Source organism: Eleutherodactylus coqui, chromosome 10 (genome assembly GCF_035609145.1).
Source record: "Eleutherodactylus coqui strain aEleCoq1 chromosome 10, aEleCoq1.hap1, whole genome shotgun sequence".
NCBI classification, from domain to species: Eukaryota; Metazoa; Chordata; class Amphibia; order Anura; family Eleutherodactylidae; genus Eleutherodactylus; species Eleutherodactylus coqui.
This window is the reverse complement of record NC_089846.1, coordinates 5,536,283-5,561,535: the sequence shown is the minus strand read 5'-3', so window position 1 is coordinate 5,561,535 and position 25,253 is coordinate 5,536,283. Positions and strand designations below refer to the sequence as shown.

Here is a 25,253-nt window from a genome sequence, read left to right as displayed (position 1 = left end):
AAAATCGCATTTCTGGAATCGGCGGCACAACAATACCCAGAATCACGTCGAAAATTCCAGGCACCAAGAAAAAACTATACTTTTGTCCCCAGTGTAAGTAATGCGGAAACATGAAAGAAAACTTTGGTGCAACTTTTTCACGTAAGAAAACCTCCGTTTGAGAAGTTCCTCCCTTGTGGTTCCGGTTTCGGCCCCTGTGGTTGGATGTAGTTGGATGTCTCCAGGCTCCGACCTTCTTATGTGCCAGGGGGTTGATTGATTACCACCGTGGGAACTGGACAGCCTGGCACAGATGTGTTCTCAGAGGGCACAGTGCAAGAACTAATATTTAGAAAGTTTCATGACCTCCCACAGGATCACTGTGTACGTTCTGTTTCTTCTTTAACCCCTTAGTGACGCAGCCTATTTTGGACCTACGGATGCAACGATTTTGGGGGAATTTTCATCTCCAACTTTTCAAAAGCCATAACTTTTTTATTCTTCCACGAACATTGCCGTATGAGAGCTTGTTGTTTTGTGCGGCACACTGTATTGGTACCTTTTTCTGGTGCATATAATATATTGTAGAATTCTTAGCAATTTTTTCAAGGGCAGGGAGAAAAAGACACATCAGTTTTGCCATTTTTCTTTTTACAGCGTTAATGATCATTTTTTTCTGCAGGACTGTAGGATTACAACAAAAGCAGAATAATTTTTTTAGGTTTTTCCACATTTAAAAATCTTTTTTTTTGTGCATAACTGCTTCAAAGTCCTATAACTTTTTGTATTTCTCCATAGACAAAGCTCTGTGAGGGCTTGTTTTTTGTGTGACGAACTGTAGTTTTCACTGGTAACATTTTGTGCTACTTATGGCCTTTTTGATCACTTTTATTGCTTTTTTTGGGAGGAAAATGAGCATAAGGGCTTATTCCGACGTGTGGGTTTTCACGCCCAGCCGACATACGCTGTCCCTCTCTGCAGGGGGAGTAGGCGGGCAGGGCCGGGAGCAGTGCACTGAGCTCCCGCCCCCTCTCCGCCCCTCACCACTGTTTGGGGCGGAGGGGCGGAGAGTGCACTGCTCCCGGCCCGCCTCCTCCCCTTGCAGAGAGGGACAGCTCGGCCGATATACACATGTCGGAATAAGCCCTAAGGCATTTTGGTTTTTTTTTTGCTTGTGTGTTCAGTTTATTGTTTGGGACATTACAGATGCAACAACACCAATTTAATTTTTTTAAGCAAAGAGGGCAAAGTGCACAAAAAAGGTTTTTTGTTTTACTACTTTTATTATTAAATCTTTTTGTATCCCTGTAGGGGACTTGAACCTGGGATGCATTATAGCTAACCATAGGGATCACAGGCCAGTGATGACAGACCTGGACACCATTGAGTAGCATCTAGTTGCCACAACCCATCGGCCCACTACACTAACATTGCAGAGGGCCTATGACATCACAGAGGGAGCGCCCTCCCTCTGTTAACACTCTACACGCCACAATCAACATTGATCGTGGCATGTAATGGGTTCACAGCATGGTTGGTGTTCCCACTGATACCCGATCTTGCAGTGGGTAGCCGGCTATAAGTCATAGCCCTCTGTTGATGGCATGGGCTCAGTATCCATAGGTGGTAAGTTTATGAACATTTGCACATACCACTTCTAAACCAGGACGTAAGTTTATGTCCTGGGCATGACAGGGTTAAATGGATTTTGAAGTTACTATAATTTATTATGCATCTACTTCTCGCCAAGAATGAAACAAACTACAGTGACAGTCCTATAATCCGGCTATTGATAATCCAGAAAGTCTGATCATCTGGCACTTGATGGATGTAGTTAGAACTGATTGAGAGAGTCCCAGGGATGGCAGTAAGTTTGGTCTAATGTCTCGCTTGGCTCGATGTGCCTGAAGATTCCCCATAATTACAGCTGGCCTTTATATAGATTGGACTGTTCAATAATTCAGACCATCCATTGACTGATGCCGGATTAATGGAATACTACTGTACTTGCATGGTTTTAGGTCAGAGCTACATTCAGCTGTGTGATCCTAAATGGTCCATGATGCAACAAATGTAAATTTAAAGGGGCAGTCCACTAGATAATATGAATAAATAGCACAGGATAAATTAGTGGGGTTTCTTCCATTGGGATCCCATCAATGGCTAGAATGAAGGATCCCAGTGAGAGGCTGTTTCTCTACCTCCCATAGTGTGGTATGGAGCAGAGACGAGGGGTAGGCAACTGCCTAGGGCTCCCTTTGTCACAGATGAGAAAGGTGGCAATTTTATTTGTAATTATTTTTTCTTGCTACCCTTACAAGGGTTATCCAGTTGTAAGATATTGATGGTCTATCCTTGGGATATGTCATCGATAGTAGATTGGCGAGGATCCATCACTATGGTCCTCTGCTGGTCAGCTATACCCACTCATTTCAACAAGAATTATGCCTGTAATACCAAGCCTGACCACTGCAGTATGTATGGCGCTGTCTGTTTCCTGCAGAAATCAGCTCAGTGCAGAGGAACAGACAAGTGATCGCTGTTGGCCCCTTTACTACTGATGATCCATTCAGAGGACAGGCAATCAATAGTTTACAACTGGACGGCCCTTTAATATAATACTGATATTGTTGCCAGTGGTGCGATGGTGATGGAACTCTATAACTACAATGGTTTCTGTGTGGCTTTTGCAGTATGGGATGGTGTTTGATGCTGGTTCGTCCCACACGTCGCTTTTTATCTATCAATGGCCAACAGACAAGGAGAATGACACTGGGGTTGTGAGCCAGACTCATGTGTGCGATGTGGAAGGTACGTACGATGGATCTTAATTCATGGAAAGTTTTGCATATTTTCGGTGTCTTTGATTGAATCCTGAAAAGAAACAAAAAGGATGCTGTAGTGATAGAGATCTGCCTCCTGCCCGCCCCAGGGTATATATGTACGCCCTGGGCAAGAAGGGGTTACCAAGAATGGCTGGATAGTTATAGGCGGCCTCTAGCTGCAGCAGCATGTACACGGTTCACAGAGAGAGGGTGCTTCCTCTGTGACTTCATTGCCCCCCCCCCCCCCCCCCTGTGATTGCTATGGTAAGTGATATGCATTGCAGTGTAGAAGTCCTGCAGGACATTAGCAGAGCAATCGTAGCATCCTACAGGGACATAAGAAAATAATTAAAAAAAAATATTAAAGAAAAACCTTTTTGCACGCTCTTTTTTTAAAAAAGAATTAATACTAATAAATTAAATACAAACACAATTTTTAAAAAAAGCAAAAAAATGGAACCAAAATGCTGTTTTTGTTCATTTCACCTCCCAAAAAGCTATATATATACCCCAAAATGGTGCCAATAAAAACTACAGCTTGTCAGCCGCCCACACGGAGCTCCAGAGAAGGAAAAACGAAACATTACGGGACTTGGAATGCAGGAATGTCAAGAATTATTTCTAAAAAGTTTCCATTGTGCAAAAGTCTAAAAAATATCTATAATTATGGTATTGCCGTAACCGTAGCGACCAGCGGAAAAAAATGATAATTTATGCTGCAGGATTATCTCTGTAAAACAGAAAACAAAAAAAATGGAAGAATTGATGTGTTTTTTCTATAAAAATTGAATGTGGTTTCGTTTTCACTTTCGGGATTCTCCCCCATTAATCGTACGGGGAGAAATGACCAGACTCGCCCTGTATATAGTATTAGCTACGTGTGGGGAGGATGGGGCAGGATCTATCTGTCTGCTATTTTTTCAATATCCTGCGCTATGGCGCGAAGTTTGAATGGCCGGCAAAAGACTTCGTTCATGCGCAACTACGCCGGCGAGCATAGCAGCGCACACCGCCATCTGAAGCTGCCCTTATACTGCGGCTTTTCAGTGCAGATTTCGCAGCTTCAAATGAGGGGATAAAATTCAGAGTGAATCCGCATTAAAGTTTGCTGTGATACAAGCGGCTCTTAATGCCAATCGTCACCAAAGCCTGCTGTGATAAATGGCAGCCGTGCGAATCTAGCCTGCGGGAATAGATCAGGCCAAAAACCTCATTTCAAACTTGCTATTTTATACGTGAGTGCAGCGCATGATGAGGGCGGATTCAGACGAGCGTAAGCACAACTATGCTCGCCAGCTACGATCTGCACACACACTTTCGAATTTGCGTACATGTTTCACGTGCAAGGAAAAAAAATGCTTTCGCTTGCTGTGCATTTGCATAATAAAGGCACCATCGGAATCTGTGGGGTGCACAAATGTGCGCCCTATCCCTGCGCAGTGAACCGCTCATTTTTGCAAGGAAATCTAAAACATTGTGGATTAATTAGGCTGCACGGCCTTTCCAATCACGGCATGTCTTTGTCCCGCACCGATGTGAATTGTCCCCAGCAGCACGGAAGGTACAATAAAAAGTGCATATATGCGTGCGATAGCGCGACCCTCACAATGCAAAAAGTCATTCTATCGCCAGCGTTTCTACACTTCTGCTTCTGGATTCACACAAGTGTATTTGTGCACGAAAAACCTGCGCACGCAAAAGGCAGAAAATAGTTTGATCACATTTGCGTATCCAGCTACACAATTCGGTCACACAAAAAAAAACGCAGCGCGCTCTATTTTTTTGCGCGGGGAAAGAGAAGACTTTGAACTCATGAAACTATTGGCCTTTTCAATGGCTGGTAGAATGGATGTGGGTTTTTTGCACAAGCTATTGTAGATGACTTGTGCGCACAAAGAGATCAGTAACAGAGGTGGATTCGCCACGCATCTTCCATTGCAGACCCCCACACGGAAAATCCGCAGCATTTATAGTAGCAGCAAAGTGAATGAGATTTTGAATAAATCTGCACAAAACCGATGTGGGAATTACATGTGGTGCGGAACCTAAATTATCACATGTGAATCTTATAGCAGGTTGTGCTGCAGAGTGAATTTCGCACCAAAGTCCACATTGAAATGGCGCAAAAGCCACACCAAATGGTCTGGTATTTGATGCAGAATTTCAGCTGTGGACGATCCGCAGCAAATCCGCCCCGTATGAACACAGCCTATGGCCGGCTTCACATCTGCGCTGGAGCCTGCGGCCAGACGTTCCATCACAGATCCGGCTTAGAACACAGGAAGACAAAGCACTGCATGCGGCGCATTTATTTCCGTCCAAAAGCCAGGAAGCCGGGCGGAAAGCAGCGGACCCCAATATAGTCAATGGTGTCCGTCCAGCGCTGTCCAATTCCATCCAGACATGGAGCTGTTCGGCCGCGGGAATTCCCCTTTCCTTCACCACTAAGGGTGCCCACCCACTTGCGATTTTTTTTCCTGTGATGTTTTGCGTTTTTTCTCAAGAGCAATTAGTATAGAATGTGTTCTTGTCCATCTGGGTTTTTTTCCGTTTCGTGGGGTTTTTTCACATAGGAACTGTCAGTTGCATATCTCTCCTTATTTTTCTCTTAATGCACCCATGATTGTCAATGGAGGGCTGCAAAAAACGCAGCGAAAAACGCGCAAAAAACACGCGAAAACGCCGCATTTTTCACGCGTGAAAATCGGCAACGCAAGTGGGTAGGCGCCCTAACTGAGCAGGAAAGCTCCGGGTGCGGCTGTGAAACCGCCCTGCTGTTTTCTAGGTTTGCTGCACGTTTCTGCAGACATCTAGTCCCGCTCTCAGCTGACAGGTGATACATTTGTATCAGTCTAGACAACACTCTGCATACAATGTATCATTATCAGCAGCTTGCTACAATGTATCAGTCTGCAGTCCAGAGCATTGCTGGTAAAACATCTGCACCCACGCTGACTACTTTATATCACATCCGTGCTGGGACCCTCTATATACATGTATGTCTGCCTGCAGCCTGTCTGTCGGAGGTTGTGGGACCTGCAGTTGTTTCCCATATATTGTTCTCACATTCCCCTCCTTCATATTCCGGCCTTGGGCTCATGCCTCTATATTCCAAGATCTGTGTCTTGTCCATCTGCTCATTGCATCTTACTCACTACCCTCCCAGCTCCCCTCCTCGGACTCTGCCTCCTATTGCCGCAGACACATCTGGCTCTCCGGGGGGCAATGCTCTGCAGACTAGTCATACAAAGAGTTCAGCAAGAGAAACAACATAATAAAGAATCTCCATATGAGTAGCCCTCCATATTCAGTCCTCAACCTGCCTGCTGTCTGGGTCCCTCATATGTCTAATTTCTCTATTTAAGGGGATTATCTGGTGTCAATGCCGCACATAAAATACCCTATTAAGTAATAGTCAGCAGCGTAACAAGTAACCCAGGGGCTCCATAGCAGAACCTGGAACAAGACGTCATGGTGTTGCTTCAATCATTTCTGGCTGTGCGTTTAATGATTATCTTGGTCTCCCTAATGCGCAGCGATAATGCACACAGTGATGTCACAGTACAGGGATAATGCACACAGTGATGTCACAGTACAGGGATAATGCACACAGTGATGTCACAGTACAGAGATAATGCACACAGTGATGTCACAGTACAGGGATAATGCACACAGTGATGTCACAGTACAGAGATAATGCAGACAGTGATGTCACAGTACAGAGATAATGCACACAGTGATGTCACAGTACAGGGATAATACACACGGTGATGTCACAGTACAGGGATAATGCAGACAGTGATGTCACAGTACAGAGATAATGCACACAGTGATGTCACAGTACAGGGATAATACACACGGTGATGTCACAGTACAGGGATAATGCAGACAGTGATGTCACAGTACAGAGATAATGCACACAGTGATGTCACAGTACAGGGATAATGCACACAGTGATGTCACAGTACAGAGATAATGCACACGGTGATGTCACAGTACAGGGATAATGCACACGGTGATGTCACAGTACAGGGATAATGCACACAGTGATGTCACAGTACAGGGATAATGCACACAGTGATGTCACAGTACAGGGATAATGCACACAGTGATGTCACAGTACAGGGATAAGGCACACGGTGATGTCACAGTACAGGGATAATGCACACGGTGATGTCACAGTACAGGGATAATGCACACGGTGAGGTCATAGTACAGGGATAATGTACACAGTAAAGTCACAGTACATGGATAATACACCCAGTGATGTCACAGTAGAGAGATAATGCACACAGTCATGTCACAGTACAGAGATAATGCACACGGTGATGTCACAGTACAGGGATAATGCACACGGTGATGTCACAGTACAGGGATAATAGACACAGCAATATCACAGTACAGGGATGTTACATACAGTGATGTCACAGTAAAGAGATAATACACAAAGTGATGTCACAGTACAAGGATAATACACACAGTGATGTCACAGTACAGGGATGTTACATACAGTGATGTCACAGTACAAGGATAATACACACAGTGATGTCACAGTACAGGGATGTTACATACAGTGATGTCACAGTACAGAGATAATACACAAAGTGATGTCACAGTACAAGGATAATACACAAAGTGATGTCACAGTACAAGGATAATACACACAGTGATGTCACAGTACAAGGATAATACACACAGTGATGTCACAGTGCAGTGATAATACACAGTGATGTCGCAGTATAGGGATAACACACATGGTGATTTTGGTTCATTCGCAGGAGCATCTTTTGCTCTATTTTCCTGTATTTTTGCAAACCATGGTCCTCCTAGAAGTCTATGGAAGGTGCGCAAATATGCACCCAATATACATGCAAATGCATAATGCGATGAGCAATTCCGCTGGAGAAAGAATACATCTGGACCTCATTAGGCTGAATAGCCTTTTAAACCACGAAAGAGGTGTAACGTGCGCTAAAAGTACAGCACTTTGTGTCGATACATACTCACATCAACATTGTTTACTGTGTGAATACATTGCACTGAGGCGAGCCTATTTGCTCATGTGAAGCCCTCTGACTGTCGCTCTAGGTGAAAAAATGCTCATGTGAATAAATTTACTGAAAAAAACAGTCTTTTCAACGCGTGATTTCATCCGTTTTTCAATTGGTTGGATATTGTGCATGAAGATCGCCGTGTGCGTCCGCCCTCAGTCTACTCTGCATCATCTTCTGTGGACTACAAACGTCTAAGTAGCTTAGGGTCTTGGCAGGTTACTTTGCCCAACAGTTACATGGTGGCACTTTTATCGCACTTACACCCTCGCACAGAACGCTAATTTGGATTGGCAGCCATTGAAATTGATGTTACCACATTTATATACAGTCTGAGTGTTAGATTATGTGATGGTGACAAGAAGGGAATTCTAACTGTGTCATTTTGCAGGTCCGGGTATCTCCAGTTATGCCAATGACCCTCCTGCTGCTGGTAAATCTCTTGTTCACTGCCTGGATGAAGCAATGGCTATTATACCTGCAGAGAAACAGAAAGCTGCCCCCGCTTATCTTGGAGCCACAGCTGGGATGCGACTGCTGGAGTAAGGGAGACTTCTTCGACTACTGGTCCTGGGGATACTAAAATGACTAGGGGTGCCCCCAGCCTTCATGCTGCCCGAGGCATTGAAAGCCCCGATACTCAACATATATTTGAAGGATTAAGACTTGTATGAAGAGACAGAGTAATAATAGTGGCCCAAATAGTAAGTATCCCCCTTAGTGGCCCCGGTAGTATTAGTAACCTCTTAATGGCCTCAGTAGTAATGGTGACCCAATTAGTGGCCGCAGTAATAATAGTGACCCCGCTAGAGGCCCCAGTAGTAATAGTGACTCTGTTAGAGGCCCCAGTAGTAATAGTGACCCTGTTAGAGGCCCCAATAGTAATAGTGACCCCCATAATGGCCCCAGTAGTAATAGTGACCCCCATAATGGCCCCCAGTAGTGCTATCAGCCCATGGTGGCCCTCGTAGCAATAGTGCTCCCTATTAGTGACCACAGTAGTAATGATATCCCTAGACCTATGGCTAGGCAGCGACCTGCCAAGGATTTCAATTACTCAGTCCACAACTCCAGTCTACCGGTGGCCATCTGCTGAGTCTGTGACTTGTGACTTCTCCCCCAGCATCTGCCGCCCAGCCGACTCCCAATTGGCAATTTTTTTTTCACTGGTCATAAATATGGCCGGTAAAAAGAATTACCAGCTGGGTGGCAACCCAACGCCCTTCTGAGGTCCTGCAAACTGCAGCCTAAGGCAGCAGCCTCAGCTTGCCTCATGGTAGGGGTGCCCCTGCCTAAAGGCCAGTTAATCTACTGTAACCCCAAATTCTGAGATTGGATGCCGTTTCTTTAAAGGCAAGGATATCTGAGCTTAACAGAAAGGAAAGACCACCTCTAAAATGCATGGCTAACTATGAACGCAGTTTTACCATGAAGGTACAGAATAAATTTACATCCAGCTGGTCTGATATGACTATAATATGGCGGTACTGTGTGGTCCGTATTTTCACTGAAACGCAAAGACCTCCAAGGTTCTTCTGTAATGTGATGCAGACCAGTGGAGATCTGCCAATACAGGCAGACCATACAACTGGCATGGGCCCGGTGGCAACCCCCTGAGGTGCAGGGATGCCCCTGCTCTGAGCGCACTGGTTGCCACCTTGAATGGCATTGAGAGGAAATGATTCATTTTCAAATATAGTCGCACAAATCTTCGTTCTCCTGAATTTACCACCATAAAATGCAGTTTGCGTGTCATGTGGGTGGAGCAGCACTTTACTACTTGTAGGTACAGAAACCCACATCCTACAAGGGAAGGAGCGGTTCCTCCTTCTAACGACCTTTAAGAACTCCCCTGTGCTTTTTAATTAAATTGTGGAAACGAAAATACTTGTTTGGACGGAGGCCATCAGCAGGGCTGGCCCCATTCCCTGTACACCTCTCCGGGATAGACCGAAAGTCTGTGGGAATACGAGTACTGCGGTGCTAGATTACAGGAAATCCCAAAGAGTTTAACCCCTTAGTAACTCATGGAATAAATCTGTGCTCCGTGGGACTTCATACCTGAGGGGCGCTGTAACATTTTATTAAACAATGTTGGGCTTGTTCTGACCTTTCTGCTAGTTTTATATCAAGTCTTTGTACCTTTAATCAGTCGTGTAAAGTTTTATATACATATAGGTTAATACCTTGTAACGAAACACTCACAGCAAACAATAGAGCAATTTACTATAGATGGACTCTGCTACAACAACCCCGAGGCACAAAGAGCCGAGTCGGGCCCTTCTTCTATATCCAGCACAAAGCCGCGCTTTTATCTATGCCCTACAAAAGGGTGCAGCGTTCCCAGACCTCGGTGGTCCGCTCACCCTTCGCCTTCTAGTAGTTGCTATGGCTGCTACAGCTGTAATCGCATGGTCTGGGCATTGATGCTCAAGCTGTATTCACACGGACAAGTGCGATATCAGTCTGAGAAACTTGAATATCATGCGGGTAAAAATGCGATTTTCTAAAAATGAATTGCGCTTGCATGAAAATCACATCTGCGTGCGAATGTGATGCGATTGTGTTGTGGTCCCATGAAAAGTAATTAGCGTGATCACCTATAAATTCGCCCATGTAAATACCCCCGTGGTAAGTAATGGCTTGTATTACTGTGTGAGTTTTATGCGTCGCGCAATGCACAAAACGTGAGCGAGAATAACAGCCGCGCGAATACAGACTGAGGGATTCGTTCACACGGGGGAATTCGCGCAGCTAACTTACATGCGCAAAAAAATGACGACTATTACAACTCGCACCTAAAAAGGAGGACAAAAGCAACTGAAATTCCCCTGCTGCGTGCAAAAATAGGACCCGACCCATCTTTGGTGCGCGATGCGCAGGAATTTCCATAGACTCCGATGGGAGCCGGATAACAAGGAAGGGGGAGGAAGATTAGCTAAACATTCTGATTGTTTAGTTTAAACTTCTAAACAATGGGAATGGGAGAGGAAGGGAGGTAAGGGGGGAGGGAGTGCTGTTGCAACGCTAGACCCAGAAGCGCATTTTAAATGTCCTGCTGTAAGCTCCAGTTAGTCCCCGCGGGGATGAGGGGACTCCCCATTGCTCCAGGACATTTTAAACTTGCTGCTCAGCTGCCCCCGAACTCCGAACAGCTGCGCATTCTTCCGCTGCTTATAAGCGTGGTTTATCAGGGTAAAACGAGGGAGCCCCGCCCTCTCTCTCCTCGCCAGTGGCCCCGCCCCCTCTCTCTCCTTGCCAGTGGCCCCACACCCTCTCTCTCCTCGCCAGTGGCCCCGCCCCCTCTCTCTGCTTGCTATGGAGGTAGTGGTGGAATCCCTTGGGGATCCCTGCTAACCCTGCTCTCTCTCTACCTGCCATGGGGAAATCCCAAAGCCACGAGGGGCTTCATCTCTATCCTCCTGGAGAGCAGCGTTTTTTTAAAGCAATACGCTGTTCCCGATTGTGCAAATGTGCGATTTTTACTCTCTTTAAAGGGGTTGTCCCGCGCCGAAACGGGTTGTTTTTTTTTTCAACCCCCCCCCCCCCGTTCAGCGCGAGACAACCCCGATGCAGGGGTTAAAAAAGAACACCGGACAGCGCTTACCTGAATCCCCGCGGTGACTTCTTACTTACCTGCTGAAGATGGCCGCCGGCATCTTCTCCCTCGGTGGACTGCAGGGCTTCTGTGTGGTCCATTGCCGATTCCAGCCTCCTGATTGGCTGGAATCGGCACGTGACAGGGCGGAGCTACACGGAGCCCCATTGAGAAAAGGAGAAGACCCGGACTGCGCAAGCGCGTCTAATTTGGCCATTAGACGGCGAAAATTAGACGGCAACCATGGAGACGAGGACGCTAGCAACGGAGCAGGTAAGTGAATAACTTTTGATAACTTCTGTATGGCTCATAATTAATGCACAATGTACATTACAAAGTGCATTAATATGGCCATACAGAAGTGTATACCCCCACTTGCTTTCGCGGGACAACCCCTTTAAGCTCAGGACTTCTGCATGGAAAAATCACTCGTTTACGTAATTTTTTTGTGCAGTTAACCACATTTTTTTGCGTGATTTGCAGACCCGTATGAACAAGCCCTGAGGTTGTATTTACATAGGGAAGTGCGATATTGGTGTGAGAAACTCGGACCGATATCGCGCTCTCAGGACTTAACAGACAAACGTGTTTTTTCTCCCGTTCCGTGACAAAACAGAACCACTGATTGCAATTCATTTCAGTGGTTTCGTTTTCACTATACCTAAGCTATTGGTCTAGTTCAGCCACTATGACAAAGGGCCCTGCTGTGTATATTCCGGATCTGACAACTCCTCTGACTCCCGACTATTCTGACTTCTGCGCTCCGGAGAGCCATGCTAGCCCATCGGCATCTTCTGCACGCGTTGCAGAGTGTGGCGCAGGAAGCGGTTCCCCCTGCCACTGACTGTTTAGGCACGCAGACGGCTTTCTGCAAAGAATTAACTGCTGCGATGCATGAACCAGGCCTTGAGGACAGTATTACCTGTGCAGGTGCCCCATATGCAGGATTACCAGACAGAGCAAGGGTTGCAGGAAGTCCGAAGAGTCTTTACATGGCAGCCGAATCAGCGATGCAGTCACTTTAGCTTGACAACTAGTAACAAAAAAAAACATTTTTGCGTACTTTCCCCTCTGTGTATAAAAAAATCTAAAACCTTTTTTTAAAAAACCAACAGAATTGGTATCATCGTATCCATAGCAACCTGTACAATAAATTGATAAAATATTTATCCAGCAATGTGGTCAAACACATTAGTGATGTTTTCTCACATGGCACCGCGATTTGATGCTATGCAGGAAACGCATGGCAGCATGTCCTATCTTCCTGCGATGTCGCATATTGATTTCAATAGGGCCAACAGCAGCAGCGCCGGCCCCACTGAAAGCAATGGGAGAACTCTATGATCCTCTGTGACAGCCGCGACAGGGAAATCTCCTCAGCCACAGCTGGGGGAATCCCTTGGGCCGCGGTTGGGGGAATCCCTTCACGGCCCGATATCGCCCTCGCCCATGTGAAATTAACCTTAAAATCATCAGAAAAGCCATATGTACCCCAAGATAACACCAATAAAAACTACAGCTCATCACACAAAAAACAAGCCCTCATACGGCCAGGTTATGGCTTTTGAAAAGTGGAGACGAAAATCCCTGAAAAAACCTTGCATCTTTTTGGTCAAAATAGGCGGTGTCACTAAGGGGTTAAGGCGCAAGTGATTACCCTGGGTGAGGGAGATCGTGTCTACCAGCCTTCCATTGGATGCGGCCCTGCGCACTACCTCTTTTTGGCCACTAGTAATTACCAGCTCCGGTAGCGTGCTGCCTACATACCGTAATGCTTGTACCCGCGAGATTTACTATGATCACAGCGAAATCCTCATTTCTATCTCTCTTAAAGTCTACAGAACAAGACCGCATCAGATAAGGTGCTTGCTGAGGTATCCAAGACCATAAGCCGCTACCCCGTGGATTTCCGCGGTGCTCGGATCATCACTGGACAAGAGGAAGGGTCCTATGGTTGGATCACTATTAATTACCTCTTGGAGTCCTTTATGAAAGTAAGGGTCCTTTTACATCTACAGGTAAAGCATGGATGAATCGACAAGACCGCCGCTCGTCTACCGGGTCTTCTGAAGGCCGATTCAGACTCTATTAGCAGACAAACCTTTGATCATACGATTGTTCGCCCCCCTATAGAGCTTCACCATCGCTGGCATCACGTCCATTCACACTGGAAGATGTGCCGCTGACATCAATCAGTTTTTGTGCTGCATAAAAGCTGCAATCACCCAATGAACAAGCGTTTGCTCATTCACTGGGTGATCGGCAGCATCTTCATACGGGCCGATGACGGGGCAAAATGTCCCTAGTGACGTTCCAGCCCGATCGTCAGCTGTGTAAAACACCCTTAAAGGGGTTGTCCGGTTAGTGGATGATATTACAAGTTTTCATCCACCCAATAGATTGGTGCTGGTCCGACAGCTGGGACCCCCACCGATCCCGGGAACGGGGTCTTGTGTCCTCCTTTCACAGTGGAGGATCCTTTCTCCCATTTCTGTAATGTATTTGTAGGTGGGCTGCTGATCGCACTTACATGGTTACAGTTCCATTGATCTCAGGGAGCCGTGTATATGCAACCAGCGGCCCATTCACAACTACATTACAGGAATGGGAGAAAGGATCCTGCACTGTGAAATAGGGGGGGGGGGGGGCACGGATTCCCTGTTCTCGGAATTGGTGGGAGTCCCAGTGGTTGGACCCCCCTGATCTATCTGTTCTCACCCATCCAAATGGGTGAAAACTTCCAATGTTATCCACGCACGCTGTTTACAAATACGAGGGGATGGGTGTTGACAAATGTTTTGGAATTTGGATGAATTAAAGGACACTTTACATGTGACGACTCCCAAGACTGACTGACCTGTGTTCAACTGCTGTTCACATGGAACCCTTCTCCACTTCGGCCTTTAGAGTTCTCATTTACTACTACCACCAAGGCGGCCGCTCCACACCTGTGCAGAGGAGGGGGGGGGGGGGGTAAAGTTACATTTAAAAATTCAGATCTGGAATGAAGTTTTGTAAAACTGTTTGTTCCTTTCTAGTATTCCTTCAGTGGTCATTGGATGAGACCAATCTCTACCAGAATATATGGTGCTCTGGATCTTGGCGGTGCTTCCACACAGATCAGCTTTATCCCAAAAGGAGATTTTGAGGATGCAAAAGAAAAAGCAGAATTCAAACTATACGGCTTCCCGTACGCCATCTACACGCATAGCTTCCTGTGCTATGGGCAAAACCAGGCGCTGAACCAGATGCTGGTGAAAGCAACTCAGGTGAGCAACAGAGCAGAGAGATATGAGAGATAGATAGATAGATATGAGATAGATAGATAGATAGATAGATAGATAGATAGATAGATAGATAGATAGATAGATAGATAGATAGATAGATAGATAGATAGATAGATAGATAGATAGATAGATAGATAGATAGATAGATAGATAGATAGGAGATAGATAGATAGATAGGAGATAGATAGATAGGAGATAGATAGGAGATAGATAGGAGATAGATATGAGATAGATAGATAGATAGGAGATAGATAGATAGATAGATAGATAGATAGGAGATAGATAGGAGATAGATAGGAGATAGATAGATAGATAGATAGATATGAGATAGATAGATAGATAGGAGATAGATAGATAGATAGATAGGAGATAGATAGATATGAGATAGATAGATAGATAGATAGATAGGAGATAAATAGATAGATAGATAGATAGATAGATAGATAGATAGGAGATAGATAGATGGATAGATAGATATGAGATAGATAGATGGATAGATAGATATGAGATAGATAGATGGATAGATAGATATGAGATAGATAGATAGATAGATTATGAGATAGATGATAGATAGATAGATAGATAGATAGATAGATAGATAGATAGATAGATAGATAGATAGATAGGAGATCAATAGATAAATAGATATGAGATAGATAGATAGATATGAGATAGATAGATATGAGATAGATAGATAGATAGATAGATAGATATGAGATGAGATAGATAGATAGATAGATAGATAGATATGAGATGAGATAGATAGATAGATAGATATGAGATAGATAGATAGATATGAGATAGATAGATAGATAGATAGATAGATAGATAGATAGATATGAGATAGATAGATAGATAGATAGGGGATAGATAGATAGATAGATAGATAGATAGATATAGATATGAGATAGATGATAGATATGAGATAGATATGAGATAGATAGATATGAGATAGATAGATAGATAGATAGATAGATAGATAGATATGAGATAGATAGATAGATAGATAGGAGATAGATAGATATGGGATAGATAGATAGATAGATAGATAGATATGAGATAGAGATGAGATGGATAGATAGATAGATAGATAGATAGATAGATAGATAGGAGATAGATAGATAGATAGATATGAGATAGATAGAACATATAAAGTTATGACTTTTGAACACTCTTTCCCGCAGGGTAAGGATCTGACTCGTCCTGTAGACATCCCTTGTTATCCCAAAGGCTATCAGCAGACGATTACCCTGCAGTCTCTCTATAACACCCCATGCATTGTCCAATCTGCTCCGTTAGCCTCTCTAACGCAAACGTTCAGCGTGACGGGCTCTGGTAATGCTACCCAGTGCTATGAAATTCTCACAACCATCTATAACTTTACGTCCTGTTCGGGTAAACCCTCCTGCTCATTTGATGGAGTCTACCAGCCGCCGGTCAGCGGAAACTTTTTTGTAAGTAGCTGAAATGTGTAGCAGTCGGGAATATGGAATGTAATAAGGCAGTAAATGGTAGAGTTTATAGGGAAGTAAGAGTAACGGGGCAGAGAAAGTGATGTGTTATACTTCATCCCTGCCTGTGTCTACCAATGCTCACCATCATAATGGAATCACGGCGATGTCCATGCGCAATTGTATTTAGTCACCGCAGCGCCACATCGTTATGATGAAGCCAAATGCTATTGTATTGTGAAGAAACAAAACAAATCCCTGGAAGGCGGTATAAAGGAGAGAACACATGGGATAGCGGGGTCGGCACAAGTAGCGGTATACACCTATAAGATACACAAGCAATACAATACAGTGCTGAGAAAATGCCAGGAACACGTAAGCATCACAGTATGACCCCAAGTCACGTAAAGCACCTTTACACGGGACACCTGACGGCCATCCATGGACAGCCGCCCGACTATCCTGTGCTCTACAGTGAAAGGAGTCGCAGCGGCCGGGGATCGTTCCGCCTCCATTCACAATGAACACGAGTTGTGCAAACATTGAGTGCTCCTGGTTACACGGCCCGACAGGCGCTTGGTTTTCAGCTCTGCTAAAAACCAAGTGGCTCCAACAGGCGAGGGATTTCTCGCTCATGTCCAGTCAGGAAAAAGAAAGGACTGGGAATCCATTTCACCTGCTTTGGTACAAATGAGCGTGACAACAGGAGCGCCGGAGAGGTGACAGCAGCCCACCCCAAAAAGGGACTGGAGACAACAGGAGCGCCGGAGAGGTGACAGCAGGCCACCCCAAAAAGGGACTGGAGACAACAGGAGCGCCGGAGAGGTGACAGCAGGCCACCCCAAAAAGGCACTGGAGACAACAGGAGCGCCGGAGAGGTGACAGCAGGCCACCCCAAAAAGGGACTGGAGACAACAGGAGCGTCGGAGAGGTGACAGCAGGCCACCCCAAAAAGGCACTGGAGACAACAGGAGCGCCGGAGAGGTGACAGCAGCCCACCCCAAAAAGGCACTGGAGACAACAGGAGCGCCGGAGAGGTGACAGCAGGCCACCTCAAAAAGGGACTGGAGACAACAGGAGCGCCGGAGAGGTGACAGCAGGCCACCCCATAAAATGACTGGAGACCATTCCTCTCTTCTCCCTGGTTCTTTTCTAGTTCTGCCTTGTGCTGGTGTCCTTGTCACTACTGGTACATGAGACGCTACCTGCACAAGAGCCTGGAGCAGATACCAGGACACTGGGCGTTACACGAGGAGAGTCGGGCATTAACCCAGCATCAGGACTGGAGGAACAGGAGGAGCCTCCAGGGACCTACAAAAAGATCTCAAGTGGCTCCTGACCAAACTGTCATACACAGACTCCATGATGGTGGCTCAGGGGCTGAGGTCCTGTAGTGGGGTTTGTGGTTTTAGCCCAACTTTGGGCAGCCTGATTTGCATTCGAACAGCAGAATTGGCAGGTCCGCCATTGGCGCCCCATGTTCTTCACAGATGAGAACAGGGCTGAGCACATGTGACAGACGTGAAGGAGTTTGGAGACGGCGTGGTGATTGTTATGCCGCCCGTGCCATCAGTGTCCCCTTCAGTTTTTCAGCAGTGTATAATTATTAGTATGCCAATTAACAGCCTCTTTAGAAATAACAAGCTACAATGCGCGGCCGGGTATATACCTGTTTATAGGATCACACGATGCTTTGTATCTCCACCCATCCAGGCCTTCTCTGCTTTCTTCTACACATTTGACTTTCTCAACTTGACATCTGGACAGAGTTTGTCTACGGTTAGAAGTACAGTGGACACTTACTGCGCACGAGACTGGACAGAGGTGAGTTTATACGGGGGCACCCTATACATGAGGCGAACTGTCTGCAGGACTTCAGAGGGGCGGCGTTACGGTTGCCACTTGGCCAGTATTTATTTTTCACTGGCCTTCAAAAAATAATTCCCAGCTGCGAGCCAGTCAGGCAGCAACCACACAAGTGGTGCACTCACTCTGTCCACAGCTCAGGCCAGGCGCCAAACCATGCTGCCATCAGTTTGTGACCCCTGACCTCTCCACTGGCATTTGCATGCAGGAACGCAGACCTGGAGGGAGAGGTCAGGGGTCAGAGACTGTTGATAGCGTGGTGGCCGCTTTACCACCGGACTCGACTTGTGGACAGAGTGAGTGCACTGCTCTTGGGGATGCTGCCCAACCGGACCTCCAGTTCAGGGGTCACTATTCCTACTGGAGCCACTATGGGGGTCACTATTACTACTGGAGCCATTATGGGGGGTCACTATTCCTACTGGAGCCACTATGGGGGTCACTATTACTACTGGGGCTACTTTGGGAGTCACTATTAGTACTGGGGTTACTTTGGGAGTCACGTATTACTGGTGCCACTGTGGGGGAGATTATTAATACTGGGGCCACTATGCGAGCTACTATTAATACTGTAGCCCCCTACCAGGGTCAGTGCTACTACTGGAACTACTAATGGGGTTACTATGACTACTGGGGCTACTTTGGGGGTCACTATTACTACTGGAGCCACTATGAGGGTCACTATTACTACTGAGGCTACTTTGGGAGTCACTTATTACTGGTATCACTGTGGGGGAGATCATTATTACTGGGGCCCCTATGGGAGCTACTATTAATACTGTAGCCCCTACCGTGGTCAATGTTACTACTGGGACCACTAATGGGATCACTACAACTACTGGGACCACTAACGGGACCACTATTACTATTGGGACCACTAAAGGGGAACCTTACTATTGGGGCCACTACTGCAGGCACTATTACTACTGGAGGCACTATTACTCTATTACTTCAGTCTCAATGCTTCAAATATGTGTTGGATATCTTGTGTATTGTACTCTTGAGGCATTCTTGAGTTCATACACTGGGGACCCTTCATCTTTCCTGGCGGCCCCCTCCATGTAACAATATACTACATGTGATAATTCTATCATTGCTCATTTTGCTTACAGCTTCAGTCATCTTTCCCAAAAGAAAAAGTAGATCGCCTCAGAGATTATTGCGCTAACGCCAACTACATCCTCTCTCTGCTGCTGGGCGCCTACAAGTTCAATGACGACTCCTGGGAATCCATCAGCTTCATGAAGCAGGTAACCCCAACCTACTGGAGAGCTGCTTGTGTACTATAGGGACTCTTCCTGACAAGGACGGCCCTGCTCCATGTGATTGTGGGTGGGGCTTCCAAGTGCACTAAGGGCAGCATGGTGGCTCAGTGGTCAGCACTGTTGGCTTACAGTACTGGGGTCCTGGGTTTGAGTCCAACCAAGGGCAACATCTGCATGGAGTTTGTATGTTCTCCCCTTGTTTGTATGAGTTTCCTCCAGGTACTTCGGTTTCCTCCAACGCTAAAAAAAACCATATTGATACCCCTTGAAGATTTTCATCTCCACTTTTCAAAAGCTATAACTTTTTACGTTTTCCGTCAACATGGCCGTATAAGGGCTTGTTTTTTGGGTAGCGAGTTGTAATTTTTATTGGTAAATATAGTGTATTGTATATATTTTATTTTTTTCTATTTAGGGCAGGGAGAAAAAACACATGAATTCAGGAATTGTTTCTTTTTTTCTTACAGTGTAAGGGCTTATTCACACGAGCGTATATGGGCCGGCATTTTCACGGCCGGCTGATATAGGCTACTATTTGGGCTCGGCGTATATGCTGTCAGGCAGGGGAAGACAGCTTTGCTCTGTTAAACTGTCTTCCCCTTCCCTCCCCCTCGTTGGCTCACCTCCTCTCTCCTCCCCTCTGGCTGTTTGCAATGGGAGGAGAGGGACAGGGCCCCCGTCCTGCCCCCTCCCAGTGCAAACAGCCGGAGGGGAGGAGAGAAGAGGGAGGGCAGTCATGCTGCTAAATTTCCTCCCACCTCCCTTCTCCGGCCGCTGTCATTGGCTCCCATAGGAGTCTATGACAGCGGCCGTAGTCAAGCCAGGAAGATCTTTCCTGCCCGGTGTAAAAGCACCCAGCCGGGAGCTTTTACGCTGTGGAAATATGCCTGTGTGATCTGATGTTCTGTAATTGCTTTTGTAAGTGATAATGCAGTGCAATACAGAACTACTGCAATTCATTATCACTGTGATAATAGCTTTTCTTGTTCAAAATCCCCTTTAATGCATGTTTTTAAGCCCCGCCCAATTTGAGGCCCAATGATGAGAGAGGTAGAAGGTATAATAAACCCTGAAACTACTGCTAAATAAAATTTAGCTTTAGGTGAGGAAACTATTACCCTGCTTCCCCAAAAATAAAACCTACCCTGAAAATAAGCCCTAGCTGCATTACATAAAAAAACAAAATACTACCTAGCAGTCTTGATCCAGGTCCCTCCCGCTGCTCTCTGCTTCTTGCAGTCCTCGGCCACCCGCAGAAGATCACTTCCTGGTTATGGGGTTCATAAATCCCACTTCCAGGAAGCGATGGCTCTGATTGGTTGTTGAGCTCTGCCCACCTAAGCAATGCAGCGCTCGATAAACCAATGCGATTGGCCAGTGCCGTGGGTGAGCAAATTCATAAATCCTGCCTCCACAATGCAATGGCTGTGATTGGTTCTTAGATCACTGCTCAGCCAATCAATGCAGTGCTCGATGAACCAATTACAGCCATCACAGTGGGCAGCTGGAATGATCCCCAACCCGCTCCTCCTCCATTAACTGAGTGATGATACTCAGGTGTAATAGTACAGGAACGATTATCGCTGCGACGACCCATCCAGCATCTGCGGCCAACAGTCATCCCGTGTAAAAGGGCTCAAAGGTCTCTTTGTGAATGGTAGCTGTAATAATGCAGTTTGCAGAGAATTTGTACATTTCCTTTGAGGATGCCAACAAGCTGCAGAGTGCAGGCTGCATGCAGGGCTCTGCATTCTGTCAATGGACTGTTTGCTGTACTGAGGAATAGGGACTCAGTGCAGTCGTAGTCCGACAGCTTTTTTAGCGTCTCTCACATCTAACTTTCCACTTTTGTAGGCTGCGAACACTGACATTGGCTGGACGTTGGGCTACATGCTGAACCTGACCAACATGATCCCGTCTGAGGCTCCGTCCACCGTGAAAGTACAGAACTACGGTGTCTGGGCGGCGTCCATCTTCTTCATTGTCTTGTGTCTGGCTCTTGGACTATTTATGTTGTTTTTATATTTTCGATAACTGGGATCTTCTATGCAATTAGCGGAACAGGAAAGATGAACTGAGATAAATACCGCCATACACCTCGTAGACCAAGTCATACCGCCGTACACTTCATAGACCAAGACATAATCACCGCCGTACATCTTATAGACCAAGACATACTCACCGCCGTACACTTCATAGACCAAGACATAATCACCACCGTACATCTTATAGACCAAGACATACTCACCCCCATACACCTCGTAGACCAAGACATAATCACCGCCATACATCTCATAGACCAAGTCATACCGCCATACACTTCATAGACCAAGACATACTCACCGCCGTACACTTCATAGACCAAGACATACCGCCGTACACTTCATAGCCCAAGACATACTCACCGCCGTACACTTCATAGACCAAGACATACCGCCGTACACTTCATAGCCCAAGACATACTCACCGCCGTACACTTCATAGACCAAGACATACCGCCGTACACTTCATAGCCCAAGACATACTCACCCCCATACACCTCTTAGACCAAGACATAGTCACCCCCATACACCTCATAGACCAAGTCATACCGCCGTACACTTCATAGACCAAGACATAATCACCACCGTACACCTCTTAGACCAAGACATACTCACCTCCGTACACTTCATAGATCTAGAAATATTAGGCTCAAGACCAAGTCCTTATAGAAACCAAAGTTGGCGGCAATTTCCTCGTTTCTTCTGACTGTGGGATTGGGTGCGAGCTCCACAAATTACAAGAAGTCCATCATCATCTGTATCAGTGGCGTAGCTATAGGGGTTGCAAGAATACTAATTGTGACCCAGGCCCAAAGACCCCCTCGCTGCAGTCACAGGTCCGCCCGAAGCTGCCTTGAAGATAACATCTGTCTCCATTACTGTTGTCGCCGCGCCACAGCCTATCAATGCATCTGTGGCAGCATAACATAAACCGGCTCCTCCCCCGTCTCCTGCTCTCAGTACAGTGTATATGCACAGGAGAAGGGGGAGGAGCCAGTCTGTGCTATGCTCCCACAGACGCTGTGACAGGCTGTGGCGCCACAACGTGAGTAATGGAGACGGTGAGGGGGAACATGGGAAGGCAGACGTCTCAGCTCAGTGGGAAATAGCAGAGCAAGAGGATGAGACTGCAGGGTAGGGGCACCAGCTAAGAAGGACTGAGGCTACATGCATCTAGTGCAGAACCACAAGTCTCAGCAGGTTCCATTTCTTGCAGTACTAACTGTACATTAAGTGACAGGGCATACTGGAGTCTCATGTTCAATGATGACTAGTTGTAGAACTACAAGTCTCATCATGCTCCTGCTAGCCCAATTTCTAGTGCTACTAAAAGTCTGAACTCAGATAAAAAAGAATAGGGCAAGTTAATGACACCAATCAGAGGAGACGTCACCTGTGATCTCTGGAGGTAACTGCACTGTAATCACTATCACTGTGTACAACTGATATCTACCTATTATATAGTGACTGCGTTATTTAGAGCTATTGTAGAGCAGAGCTGCTGTGTCAGTTACTAACTCTGCCTTAGGCCCCCGGCACACTCGTGTATTTGGGGCTGTCCGTGTTAATCCACAGACTGCACACAGCCCCATTTTAGGGCTTTGAGGGCAAGTACACTGACCATCGGTCCATGTAAAAAACTCATCGCATGTACTTGTACACATGATAAGTGTGCCAGAGGCCTTGTGTGGATAGAAGTTTTTTTTTTGTTGTTCTTTTTTGAGGGGGGGGAGGGTTACGGCACACTGCGGGCATCATCCCTGGCTGCTAGTGCTGCAACGATGGGTCTCTTAAAAGACCAAGTGATGCAGTGTAAGGGTCTTTGCAGAGTTTTCTTTCATAGCCATGAAAAGAAGTTATGGGGTTGGTGGGGGCAAGCTGAACTTTCTCACCCGGCCCATGAGCCTTTAGCTACACCCCTGATCTGTATGGATACAAGGCGACTCCACAACCTCCTTCCATTCCTTTGGACCGCAGGAAACAACATGGACAATAAGTTTACATCATGCGACCTGGAATAAACCTTCCCTGTGTTGGCCCCAAGCAGTTCTCAGTCAATGTCAGGACTTCTGGCTCTCATGGAATGATTCCTGGATCAGGACACAGAAGATGACATGGATTGACGGCTTTCCAAGCCAAAGACTCTGCATTCCTGATTCTTTGAGTGTAAACAGACTCTGAAACTGGAAATAAATCAGGAACAGAGATGAACACTGCGGGATATGGGATATGTATACACAACCAACGCCATCAAGAATGGTTGTTGCTGAGTGGAAGGTTCTCCGTAGTCTCCTGGTGGAGGTTCCTGGAGGACATGGTGCTCACCCATCCCTTTCCTTATGTAGAAGCAGATCGCTGCTTCCCCTCCTTCGTTTGCTAATTATGCATTACCCTATGGAGGGGACGTTCTGCACAAAAGACATGGAGAAGGCGAAGTGACCTGCACTGGACCCACCTTCTCCATCCTGTCCTCTTTATTGTACTCCTCACCAAACCGATCCCCTAGAAAATTCTAAAACTGAAATAACATCTTAGGGACTTTTCAAACAAAGCAGAATAGGACTCACCGCAAGCCGTGGTAAATTCTGCACCAAAATCCACAGGTTAGCTGCAGATTTTGATGTGGACTTGAAAATGGCTGAAAACCTGCTCGCAATTTCACATCAAAATCTGCAGTTAGACCTGTGGATTTTGGTGTGGAGTTCCACAGCTGCAGATTTGTCTGCGTCTTGCGGCGTAATTCTGTCCCTTGTGAAAGGTCCCTAGAAATGAAGGCCCACCCTTGAACATCATTTGGTTGTGTTTTTTTAATCGAACTAATTCCTTAATATATTCAAATCCCCTGCATGGAGTTAAAAGGCAGAATTTTGCCTACCTACAGCCACCACTAGGGGGAACTAAGGAGCTTACTGCATACTGTTTGTACAGTATATTCAATTGCAGTAATGTCCTGACGTCCCCCTCGGGGTGCCTGCAAGCCATCATCATTTAACCATATAAAGGGAGTGTGTCAGCTCCTATAACCCCCTGAAGCTGTACTTATAGGCTGATAGCAGCTGAAATGCTGAATCCATGGGTGTGAATCTAAGGACTCATTCACACGAGCGCGAGCGCTGTTTCACCTAATGCCATCTGAATAAGCCCTAATGCAGAGAGATGAAACCTCATGAATTTGCATTGGGTTATTCAGACCTGCGTTCTTCTAAAGCATGCATTTCGGACCAAAATAGCCCATTAAAGTCAATGGGATTGTGGAAATGCGCAGTGAATATGTATGATACAGTGTATCCACTGTGTGCATGAAATCAATCCAGTCTTCTTGCATTTTTTTTTTTTACGCCAGTGGGATGAAGGTGAAGATTCTTCTGCACATCTGGGTTCTTCTGTCCAGCGTGCCAGATAGCCGCACTCTTCTATCTACTGCTGACCTACATGCAGACCCTCTATAAAGATGGCTGCTGCTGTACCAGCGGGCTTTTATATGTGTTGTGCCGTCGCACAGTCATCCCAGCTACCATTTTTACCCTATTCCTCACCATGGAGGGCTTGGGTTTTTTCGGTTATCGGTGGGCATCTTTCGATTTAACGGGTACCCTGGCAGCAATGACATTGTGACTTCCATTTCATTTGACAGCTGAATGTGGGGCTCCTGTCAGGAAGACCCCCAACATGTCACAGGGGGGCTTGGAATAAGGGAAACCTTTTTACGAAATAGTTTGTAAAATAATCATTTAAAGGACTTTTGAAATGTTAAGCCAAATTCCACATAAGGGGTAAAACAGGCTGGCGCATGCGCAAATGAACTCGCCACTATGGAGCGTATCGGGGGATGAAGCAGGTAAAAAAATATTTCACTGTTCAAATCTTTTCTTGCACATAATAATAACGC

The 25,253-nt window shown here is 46.1% G+C and overlaps 1 protein-coding gene across 4 annotated transcripts in view; it reads left to right on the top strand.

Annotated features, from left to right (window-relative positions):
* The window catches only part of LOC136579952 (ectonucleoside triphosphate diphosphohydrolase 8-like), a 74,391-nt gene extending 52,112 nt beyond the window's left edge, over positions 1-22,279 (top strand). For all 4 annotated transcript variants that reach the window (XM_066580071.1, XM_066580068.1, XM_066580070.1 and 1 more), the window contains exons 3-10: positions 2,673-2,790; positions 8,247-8,397; positions 13,288-13,447; positions 14,492-14,722; positions 15,925-16,194; positions 17,905-18,015; positions 19,170-19,307; positions 21,177-22,279. In XM_066580071.1, coding sequence (XP_066436168.1) covers positions 2,673-2,790; positions 8,247-8,397; positions 13,288-13,447; positions 14,492-14,722; positions 15,925-16,194; positions 17,905-18,015; positions 19,170-19,307; positions 21,177-21,356 — 1,359 coding nt within the window. In that variant the 3' untranslated portion in view covers positions 21,357-22,279. The remainder of the gene's footprint in view (positions 1-2,672; positions 2,791-8,246; positions 8,398-13,287; positions 13,448-14,491; positions 14,723-15,924; positions 16,195-17,904; positions 18,016-19,169; positions 19,308-21,176) is intronic.
* Positions 22,280-25,253: the final 2,974 nt, after the last annotated feature.